The following is an 11,969-nucleotide window of genomic DNA, read 5'->3' as shown; positions in this document are numbered from 1 at the left end:
ACAAGCCCTACAACACATTTTATTTTTTGATCTTATAAGTTTATAATGTGCACCCACACTAAATTGGTATGAGCATCCGTTTGTAACCAAATAAAATAAGAAAAATAAATAAAATTACATGCTTTTATTTACAAGGGCACATCACTAAAATAAAAGGTCAGAAACATTTTACCAGTTACACTCCGTACGTGACAAGAACACGATGAATAAAATCCACATGAACTCTTAGAAATACCCTTTAAGAGAGAGTGCTTTGAACCGTATCAATAAACAGAGAACACCACCGCTCGACCACCACCAACCGCCCAATAACCAACCAAACAAGCAGCAGCCGAAACTGATCCACCTCCAAACGGAAGGTGTAACTGGCTCAAACAAGCTTAGCGATGAGTATGCGATGTAAAGGTCGGCCAGTCGTTCCTCCTCTCATTGGAGTATAGCTCAGTACCGGCTTACTGCTCTTAAATCAGTAGGGATTCACTCTTCACTTGAGATCATCTATTAAATGTTTGGTTCCCGTCCCCCGAATTAATAAGGAACATCTAACTCTACATGACACCTGGCCATGTTGAAGTTTAATGTTTCAGCCTTCCACCAATATTTATGTTGGTCAACAAATTATACGAAGAGGGTCCGTAGCTTGGGCGCCCAACAGTACCGCTGTCGGGTTACAAGCCCAAGCCAAGCCCCACCTTCAACAATACAACAAGGCATCGTCTGGATCCTTGCAGCAGTAAACCTGAGAACTACGTTATAACTGCAGGTTGAAAAAAAAAATAAACAAAGAAGTAATAAAACAAACAAAACATCAATGTGAGAACTCAATTATCACATCTACTGAACTACAATACCCTGCCTCCAACCCACCATCCTATGTTTTACTCAGACAGTGAGTTCGCCATTAGTTCACATGGCGTGAACAGATTTTCTTTTTTTAAGTGGTGAACTATAACGCCAACAAAATAAAAGGAATTGGAAGGCAAAATTCTCGAATTGCTGCTACAAAGGCTGGGAAAAACAAACACAAATATTTGGAATGATGCCATCTAAACAACCTCTTAAGCAAACAGTTATTGACTGCACTACAGACACATGAAACCAAGAACAAGACACTGCCCCACACAAATTTAAAACTACGGGACCATATAGAGGAGGGCTTACGTGCAAGCCAGGTACCTCATTCGGCAGACTTTAACCATACTGCCACGGGTTGAACTCGGTGGAAGTGATGTCAACTTTCTCAATGGAATCTGAACCGTCGATTTTAAGCCTGTGCTCTGTATATTTACCATTGTACTCGTACACCTCCAGGTCACCCCAAGGAGTGGGAGTGATGTCACCCGTCATGTTGAACCATCTTGCAGTAAATTGGTGCCCCTTGGCCTCTCGATGTCTTTTTTCTGCTCTCTGCCGCTCCTCCAGACTGGAAAGTATAAAAGTAAACAACATAATTTGAATATGAGAAAGCAGGAACATATATGATGCAAACAAATTTGTTTTTTCTCTGACTCCTCCCCAGAAACAATTATTGAACAATTCAAGCTGACAAAATCATGTTGAATTGATTAATGTTTCAAACCCGGCAGTATGAGGGTCGTCCCAACCAGTTTTTGTGAGAAAATGGGACCGGGGATAGGGGGGTGGGACTTCAAAGCATATCCGCGTAGGAAAAGAAGAAGAAAGAGGGAAAAACAGATGGAACGAATGAAGAAGACTGATGATAAGGGAAAAAGAAAAAAAAGAAATAGAAAGAAAAAAGAAAGGAAGAGAGAGGAAAAGGAAAGAAAGAAAAGAAGGACGAAAAGGAAAAAAGAAAGAATGGAGAAGAAAAGAAGGGAAGGAAATAATAAATGAAATAACTAACAAATAAAAAAGGAAGGAAAGAAAGAATGGGAGGAGGAAGAAAAAGAAAGGAAGGAAGGAAATAAGGAAGAAAGAGAAACAAACAACTAAAGAAATAACAAAAGAACAGGGAAGAGAGACGGAGGGTCTTTGACCGGGACAGGCGTGACCTGGGGCATCACATTTTGTGGCCCCGTCCGATAAGATATAAAACCATGGAATTGATTGACAAACTTTGTTCACAGGGTATAAATACTTGCCTCTTTTTTCATAGAACAAGGGATCAACCATGCCAAGAACCATAGCTTCTGGATAGAAAGATATATTGATTTGACTTGCATATGCAAAATGGTTTAATTCTGCTATCAACATAATTGCTGCATACAAACTCACCTGCTCTTTTCTGCACCAGCTTTAGACATGTCACCTTTCTCAAGCGCATATCTATCAGGCCGCAACCGCGAGTCTGATGCCAATAACTTTTTGGGTGCTGTGTTGAAGCTGTTTATTTTGTGAGCAAAATATGTGTACTGATATTTATCATTCTCTGGTGTCGCAGCAACTCTCCAGACCTAGTCAAATTAAACATCAGAGATTTCCTTGACAGCTCCAGCCAGTTCATATACCAGCAAAACAAGATGATGCAATATTTTAAAAAGAATGTGAGAATCTGAGGAGGAACCATTATAGTACCTATCGCAATGATACGGCTATGAATTTTGTAGGAAACTCTTCAAACTCAAGATTTAGAAACATTATACAGACTACGTAGATATGCTCAAGTTATAATGACATACTGGAACCAGAACTAGCACATCCATGATGCTCTAGCAGGCACTCGGATGGAATTTTTAACCACCCCAAATCAGATCTTGCAGGTTTTATTCTCTCATCAGAAAGAAACCTTGAAGTTCCACAGATGCTATGCCAGACACTGGCAAAACCTCCATGACATGGAGGTCCAAGAGTCAAATAGTGACTAGAAATTTCAGTCTGATTTTAGAATTTCTTGTCGTTGGCAAGCTTATCTATATGATAAAATGCATTGTCAGGTTTTGATTCATTAAAGACCCATATGAAGTGTGTAAGTGTTATACCCACACCTCCCTTGACTTTGATATGGAAATTATTGTAGGGTGCATATGCAAATAGGTAGATCAAACTACATCAAAAGAATAGAATGGATAGACACAGGCATCATAATAGTAAACAATAAAACGACATGGTAATATGTGAAATGAACCTCTTTCAATTCAGTGCCTGGCAAGGGCTCCCCTTCATGATCACAAGGCTGACAACTCATCGACTCACTCCATTTCCCAGTCATTAATACCTTGGGTTCTTCTTCTGCATCATACACATATCCATCCACTTCATATCGGCCAGCCCTGGACACCATTGGCAGAATCCAATGAGAGACCAGATTTAATGCATAAAAGGATTGCAAATACAATGCAAGAGATATGTCTAAACACCAGTATATGAGTTCTGATGTCAACAAAAATAGTAAGCATAAATGACATGTCGCATCACAAAGGCCAAGAAACAGTGCCATATACAGCTTCACATATCAGTTTTCCAATTACTGCACCAGAGTTTGCAGTCTTAATCATCCAAGTGCCACAGATCTCATAAAAACCTCAAAAAACATCAAGTTAAATCGCAATAGGAGGCCATACCCAAACCAGCCACAAGGTTGAAAATAAAGAACAACTTTATCCCCCGTAGTCAAATTTGTCATAATCATCTCCCCAGGTGAATCAACCCATGTACGTCCAAATATAAGATTATTAACTTTTGTAGGAGGGGGCACCAAATCTAGGACAACACCAGCTTTCTTCAGAGTCACCCTTGTCCTGCATCAGTAAACAAACTTATTTAACTCTTTCATTTTTAAAAATATGCTATGTAAAGCCACAGAGATGCTATGATCTTAAAGATGTAATTGATTTAAACACCTTTTGGTCGAATAAGAGATTTATCAGTAAAGTCAATTATACTGGATCACTAATGCCAACAAAACCAAGGAATGCTACAGATGGCCTTCATACTCTAGTTCTACATAAGCAGCTCACCTTCCAACTGGATAGACTTCCAGTGAATTTCCTAAAAACTTAGTTTTCAATTTAGAAGTAATGTCATAAATAAAATGTTCATTCTCAGCATGGGCTGCACTCATTGGAGGATGGTGACTGACCTGGAAAGAAAACAAGTATGATGATTACATTATTGAGGGGATAGCCTGACAAAGAGCAACCACCGCTACCATACTGTATTAAACAAATAATAGTAGAAATAGATATTGCAATCCACAAATGCAAAGTGAATTCCACTACAAGATCTAGTTTTCTTAAGATAGTAAATGGAGAAAAATACTGACCTGCTCTGCAATAAATGTAATACCACCATGATTGACCATTTCATAAGTCTCTCCTAGGATGGGATTGAAAGGCTTCCAAGTTCGCTGGTAGGCAAAGTAGACAGATATTGCCCATGAAGCTGTGAAATGATATCATTTACATAATATGACCAAAGCACATAAGATATACACGAATGCAGAGAGATACTTACATGCATACACCAACTGCATATACGGATCCTCGCATTCATCTGCCAGATCTAATAGGTAACAGTACTCCATTAACTGTGACAACCACTGAGTGTATTAAATTATGTACATCCTTAGCAGCATCTAAATAGTCCAATGATACACTTAAGATAAAATTACAAAATATCATAGCCAAGGTTGGCTGTGCCGGTGCCAGGGTCCATACCGATCAGCCGGCGGTACGGTTCAATATACCCCCATGCCGTACCATGCCAAGCCCGAACTGGCACTATAAAGAGAGCATGGGAGAGGGAGAACTAGAGCGAGGAAGAGAGACACACAGAGAGATAGAGGGGGGAGGGAGAGAATAGGGAGGCCAATGGTGGCCGCCAAAGGACTGCAAAGGCCCTCGGATGACTAAAGGAGCAAAGGAGAGGGAAAATTCAAGAGAGGAAGAGAGAGGGGATGAGGGAGAGAGGGGAAGAGGATGGGGAGGTCGGTGGTGGCCGCTGAAGGGCAGAGCTCTTAGATGACCGGATGAGCGAAGAGAGAGAGAATTAGAGAGAGGAAAAGAGAGAGAGGAGGAGTGAGGGATAGAGAGGAAAGGAGAGGGAGAAGGTGAGGAAGCCAATGGTGGCCGCCGAAGGACTGCAAAGGCCTCCGGGTGACTGAAGGAGTGGCTCCACCCACCTCCGAATTGAAACAGGGGCGACTAGCCCCTATTTCGCTTTTTTATTTTTGCCGATTCACAGTGATGTTGGCCTCCCCACCCTCTCCCTCTTCCTTCCTCCCCCCTCCTCTCTTCCTCTTTCTTTTCCTCTTTTCCCTTCTCCCTTCCCCCATCTTCACCGGTGTCTCGTTTCGAATACCTAAGCCATCCCGATTGGCCGCCAATATAGTTTGGCACTCCCCAAACCAGATGGTTCCGCTGTCTATGATCATAACTATATTGGATTAGAAATGCTATTATACAAGAGCACTATTAAACCTTACCATTTTAGAGAGAAATTCTTTTTATTTCATTTGCACAAGTTACAAGTCACATGCTATTCCAATAAGCTTGTTGTACCAAAGTGTTAACATTTATTAAGAATTGGAAACTTAGCAACTCCTTGGATTTTCTAGTCTCCAAAACAGATAAGTCTGATTAAGATTACATATGAAAAACATCCCGGTATGGACTCTCTTTCACCGCTATGCTATGCCTTGCTTTCAACTTCATTCTCACTATACATAATAAAAACCTCCGAGGGAGAAAGTAATGTATTTTTATTTCCTTGTTTGAAAGTAGAAACAACATACCATGTGAGACTAGATAAGGACCCTAATAAACATCAACTTCAGGTATAAATAACACCAACCTCTGCCATTTTCTGAAGCATTGTCATTGGTTCGAAAATAATAACTGGAAGTGTCACCAGTGAAGTGACATCTGATCCTACATATTTGTGCATCATCTTCCAATAGCTATCTCGATCCTGCAGGGAAATATAATAGGTCGCAAGCACAAGAAAAAAAAGAAGCATTAATGAACATGATATGTTCTGCAAAAGAACAAACACAGATTAAAAAGAAAAATTGACATCATTGGCATGATTAAGTTCAATAACTACAATACAATACATGAGTTGACTAATTATATTTATATCTAAGAATATAGTTCTTAGAAAATCACTCTTCATGTTAAACATTTAAATATCAGGACAATCCATGCTTTAAACAGCCACATGCCAATAGTTCTCCTGAGAAGTTTGTCAAATCCATGCCTAATAATTATATTTATAGATAGGCCATCTTGTTCCCTGGTGCTAATTGAGCAATCGGTTGTTTATTTAAAATAAGAAAAGGCATACCATATATAGTGGGTTCTTAAATCTCTAAATTCAACTGATCACCAACAAGCCTCGGCCACCATTTTCGAATGATCTTTGACATATACACTAATACAATAGAAGATAATGTTCCCCAAACAACAGGATACAAGAATTCCAAGCATGCCAAACTTGTTGTCTCCATCGAAAATCAAAGTCCAAAGTGAAAGGCATATGGAAACTATGATTTTATAATAATAACCACATTAAAAAGGAATAAATGCAAGTAATTTGACCCTCATGCTGATCATAGACATAATTCTAACTCCTAGATTTATGTCTACCATCAATGAATTGCTGACAATGTAAAGAGATGTAGTATGCTACAACAGATAAGTATCTTCTTGCTCTATAGCTTCTCAGATTAAGTCTGTTCATATGTTAATTAGATATTTTTGTGGTTCTATAGATGACTGGAGGCCTATTGACAATCATCAAGCTGAATGTATTTGTTTTCCGGTGAGCGTGATCTACTTGATGAATTTTAGAAGACAATCACAGGATCTCCTATGTTTAATCCCATTATATAGCACTCACAACATCTATTCTGACTTTATCTAACCTTTTGCGTAAAACTATTGAATGCAAAGAACATAAGCATAAGCTAACATTATTCCACCATACTTGAAGTTCATTCAAGCAAATAACAGCTTTATCAAATTAAGCAGTAGATCATCTGAAATAACTAAACAGAGTTGCAACAGCAGAAATATCACAGCACTTAAAGAAAACAAAACCTCCTGCTTCCATCTTCCTCTTTGAGCTTCAGCCTCTGCATCTTCTGTGCCTCCTTCAGGATTGATTACTTCAAGTCCTTCATAACCCAATAACCTGAAAGGAAAAGATACCAGCTACTTTAGTATTTTGCAATGACCCACATGCGTTTGGTACTTGCCAGCAACACAAACTTCCTTGTTAAAGTAGAGAGAAGTCAAAATTGGTACTTTTCAAAATAAAAACAACAAGAAAAATACAGAATGCAAAAGAGAACCATACCAAAGATATTCTAATCATGCTATATGTGAAGAGAAGGGTCACAAATATAAGGAATTCCTCTAGGTTTAATTATATATCCAAAAGGAATGCTGGAAAGTTGTCTTCTGCAAGAAACTATGCCAAATCATTCAAAAAGCATTTGAAAAACATACCAAAAGCTGTTATAGAAGTTTTAGCTGAAATTAAATCTATAACTGCAGAACAAGATATCACAGATTTGGAAATTTGATGTAATTGTGGTGAAAAGTCACGAGGCACATTGTGCAACAGCAGGACTCTAGAGTTTAACTTTGTAAAAGAGAACAAATTGCTAAAAGTAGTTGTGTACTTGACATATTCTCTCTTCACCTAGACTACAAGTATTTCTCAATCACCAATTAGATGGCTGCTTTTTCATAGCATGAACATCAATTACATTACTATTAAAGTTTGTATTCCATCCAGCTAGCATTTTAACAACTCCCTCTCCTACGTCAAATTGTTTAAGCAAGGTTCGTTGTCTCGATACCAGACCCTGTACAGTAAAATACTATTATAGTGTCAGTATGCAGTTCGGTACTGTATGATAGCGTTGGTTTGGGGTGGTACAGCAAACCATGCTTGGTAGGAATTTACCATTGACAGAAGGTTAACCTTTGGTTGTGGAACATGGTATCATACCTCAAGCCCCATAAACAATAGATAGGGCATGCACCATAAAAGTTAGCAAACTAGGCAAACATTTCATAGATTAAATGCCAACAGCAAAAGACACTGCAAAAAATAAAAATAGAAATACATAAGAATAGTAAAATTATCAACAAATCTTTAATAACTATATATAACTAGAAAATCAATACTGAAGCAGTTATTAATTTCAAAAAGAGATATATCTGCTGTTGTATCCATTGGCTAATTTATGATGTTGCATTTGAAAGGACCCAGAAAGTGAGAGGAAAATCTAGCAATCATGAATAATGCAGCAGAGGAGCTAATGGACACAAATCATATTAAGGTCCTGGAGTAATAATTTTATTTTAGCTAAATATGGTAAGAAAGGATTGTGACAGAAAGAAACAAAGGAGAAGATATTTATGAAGCAAGGAGTTTATTTATTTATTTATTTTTTTAAAAAGATAAACCATTTGCATATGTAATTTTGCAATATCAAAGTGTATAAGGAGCAGGTAAATGGGAACACAAAAAGTGGAAATTATCTGTGTAATTGAGATGGCAATAGCATATTCATTAACTTATCCAATGAGATTCTAATGCAAGTAAAATACTAAAGATAAAGCTGACCATCCTGGCCCTAAAAGTTTTGTACAATTGAAAAGGCAAATAGTCTTTGAAGGCATCGGCCCAAATAAAGGTGAATCTGGAGATTGCACTAATGGCTAATAAGTTAAATAAGAGGAGAGAAAATCAAGGAAGTCATGGGTGGGAATAGCAAAAAATAGTTTGAAGGTGCTTGAAAGACTTGGGCTTCATTATATACCAAAGGCAACATAGGATCCATGTAATCCATTCTAATCTGATGGAACTAGTTAATTGCTACTTAGTACTTGCATTTACTCAATGAGTAGAACCTCGAATGTGCAATGCATGCGAGAGGCTGCAACCCAGGGGGGAATTAAGTCATGCATTGATGGAGATAAAAGAGGAGTTGTGGCATCATGCTTTCTCATGTGAATAAGAATGCTTAGGGGCATTTTTGGAAATGATTCATAGTGAATTTGAACTCACGGGGTAGATTTGAAGCCCCGGAAAGAGGGGAAAAAGACAACTAAAATTTATGGATGAGAACTTTATGCAAAAATGCTAGCATGATATAAGCATGACATTGAAGAATATGATGTTAGTTTAGAAAAAAATAATATAAGCATGATGTTGATTGTTGAAATCACTGCTGTTGCATATGTGTATAATGCACAAACAACTGTATGTGGTGATAGCTAAACAAAGAAAAGAATAATTTTACCCAATCACTTATGCTTGCATGTTGCTCATTATTCCATTTGCTCACCTCTTGGTTTACAGTCACATGCTTTGACAACAAGCACTTTTTTTATCCTCGTTCAGATGTCAAGGCTAATAAGCATGCAATATGATAGTCTAATTCCTTGATTTCTTTTCCTTTATTTTCTGATAATATAAGCAGTATAATTTATTGTATAAACTTCAGCTCTATGAAACACTAAATATAACTCTTCACCCTCGCTATTACAATCTGCAGTTAGCATCTAATCAGATTATTGAACAATCTCAGCAACAAGGGAAAGCTCTCATGAACCTATTATTATGCCTCGTGGTTCAGTTTGAGTTGTGACGATATGAGAACATATTGAGGAGTATCTTGCATTCCAATTCTTTGTGGTCTGGAGAGGAATGATTTGTTTTGGCTGCATGAACTAGTATGAATTTCGCCCTTTGAGGCCTTTCTTGTTTTCTTCTTCTTTGTGGTCCAACTAAAAGACTTATGTTCAATCAAAGCGATATCAGTAGAGACACATACAGATGGGGTTGAAATTGAAAGATTACAGTTAAAACCACTCTTAGAACCTCAAATAGAAAGAGGGAGGAAGAATGAAATATAGGGCAGCAGGATCTGAGTGATTGTGGAAGATGAAGGCATATGGGAAACACTCACCACATGCATAAAGCAAGCATTATGAAACAACAGGAATTTCAAATCACTCTCAAGATACCAACTTTTCTTCAATTCTAGCATCCTTCTATGTCTCAATACTTAAAAAAGACAACCCCAGACTTCCCAATCTTGAAGCGCTTATAGACTACGACCCTGAAGATAATTTCTGCTACAAGAAATTTGAAAACCACATGTTAACCAATTAGCTTCTACTAAGATATTAATTTTCTTGTGAGACCTAAATATTAGCCTTTACCAATGCACAGGCCCCCTTACAACAAGAGTTTGCTTTTAGTCACGGAGGAAAAAAAAAAAAAAAGAGAGGCCAAAAAAAAAGATATATGAGTCCAATGATAGGCCCTGCAATTTTTACAGTGTTCAAGGTCTGCCTTGATTACTATTAAGCATCTCCCGCATTTATAAATTTATAATCTCGCAGTACTAGCATCGATAAGTAGAATGAAAGAATAGTTACGAACACCAGAAAAGTCCATTATCCATGGAATTATATTGTAAACAAAGACATGCTGATATATATAATCAGAGAGATCAGTACTTCCTTCTTAAGCATTAAAAAAACTTTCTGAAACGATTTCAAGATAAATGAAACATAAATCCCATAAACTGAAAGGAATAAGCACTTATTAACCATGAAATATAGAACTATATTGTCCGGAATCCTAAGAAGCTTGTAGAATAAGCAAATTTTGTCATATCAGAACAAGAAATTAGGGTTTGTTTTAATACAGCTTTAAACCTCACACCCCTCGCGATCCAATCTACAACAACTCAATAAAGATGTTCCCAAAACGAAGGAATAAAAACAACGGATCAACAAGTCCTCGTACCCATTCACCGATTTATGCACCGCACTGCCCCAGTTCCTGATCGCGGAGAAGAATCCACTGCTCGCCGATTTCTCATCCCTAGAACTCATCTCCGAAACCCTGATTCAAAGGCCAGAAACTAAGAGAATACAAGAAGAGATGCTCGAAAGCGATCAGTCATCCACGGCGAACGGATCTCCAATTGCGGAGATCTGATCGGCCAATCCCTTCGAGTAGCGTTGATCGATGAAAGAAGGACAGTGGCGAAGTTTCCAGGCGGAGGAAAAAAAAAAAAAGTCTGAGGTGGAAATCTTTCGCGCGAAAGAATGATCGATCCTCTTTCCCGACGTCGACCGTTGGATGTCACCCCGCACAGTTCTGGAAGCAAACAGAACTCTTTGCTTCCACAGGTAGTCAAGCAGACACTGCGCGATCCAATGGTGGATTCGCGCCAAGGAAGCGGAATCCTTCCTTCGCGCCAAAGATACAACTACCGTCCGCGAACGAAGACCTGCGAGTTGCAACGACGAAACAGAACGCGCAAGCTAGACCGTCCGATGAATCGACCGATCGACTCCTTGACGACATTGTAGTTGTATAAACTCACGTAGCTTTTTTTAAGCTTGTCTTCTTCCCCTGCGAAATGGGATTGGCATCAGCCATCATGGCATCTTTTAAGCTGGCGGTGTACGTGGGGCGCTGGCCTAGATCGTGCGGTTCGTTTTTGTGCGCCCATTCGAGACACCATAGGTGACCCGACCAAACTGCTTGATAGGGATGAGCAGACTTTAGCTCTAGCGCCCCACCCAATCCCTTTTTTTTTTTAAATTATTTTTTGGGCAGAAGGCTATAGCTTTAGTTGTTGCTTGGTTCGCTACATCGCGCCAAAAAAGATGAGTTGTTTGATCATCTTGGTTAAATTAGATAGGATCGGAGCACTTATAGGACCATGAAAGAAGAGCATATAACAAGTATTATTATTTTATCTATATTTTTATATTTTTAAGTATTTTTCTTTTTGATTGGTTATGGCTTAGATTAATTAGAGATGCATGATTATTTTCCATGCTCGGGATAAAAATACTTGAAGTTAGCATATAAAAGAATAAGTGAGTTGGCTCCTTTAGTTATTAGCAAGGCTTGAGTTGTTTTCTTGATGATAAAAAGATGCCACCAACAAGTTCACAGGTCCCTCAAAATTTATATATAGAAAGATTGATCTTCTACTGTATGGATCTATTGACCTTCGCAGCTTA

General features: G+C 38.3%; 1 protein-coding gene across 2 annotated transcripts; it reads right to left on the bottom strand.

Moving 5' to 3' along the window:
- Positions 1 to 963: 963 nt before the first annotated feature.
- On the bottom strand, positions 964 to 10,983 carry LOC105044388 (oxysterol-binding protein-related protein 3A). 2 transcript variants are annotated; one of them, XM_010922264.4, is made up of 10 exons: positions 10,735 to 10,982; positions 6,999 to 7,092; positions 5,752 to 5,868; positions 4,414 to 4,486; positions 4,223 to 4,341; positions 3,918 to 4,039; positions 3,522 to 3,698; positions 3,086 to 3,230; positions 2,236 to 2,414; positions 964 to 1,423 (listed from the first exon to the last, which is right to left on the bottom strand). In XM_010922264.4, the coding sequence occupies exons 1-10, from the start codon at positions 10,821 to 10,823 to the stop codon at positions 1,192 to 1,194; spliced, it is 1,347 nt and encodes a 448-aa protein (XP_010920566.1). In that variant the 5' UTR covers positions 10,824 to 10,982; the 3' UTR covers positions 964 to 1,191. The 2 variants fall into 2 exon arrangements, with proteins under 2 accessions (XP_010920566.1, XP_029120223.1); XM_029264390.2 differs by lacking the exon at positions 964 to 1,423 and adding an exon at positions 2,100 to 2,150 and having other exon boundaries at positions 10,735 to 10,983.
- Between the last annotated feature and the right edge of the window lie 986 nt (positions 10,984 to 11,969).

The sequence above is a fragment of the Elaeis guineensis genome, chromosome 5 (assembly GCF_000442705.2).
Source record: "Elaeis guineensis isolate ETL-2024a chromosome 5, EG11, whole genome shotgun sequence".
NCBI lineage: Eukaryota > Viridiplantae > Streptophyta > Magnoliopsida > Arecales > Arecaceae > Elaeis > Elaeis guineensis.
This window is presented reverse-complemented; position numbering and strand designations above follow the sequence as displayed.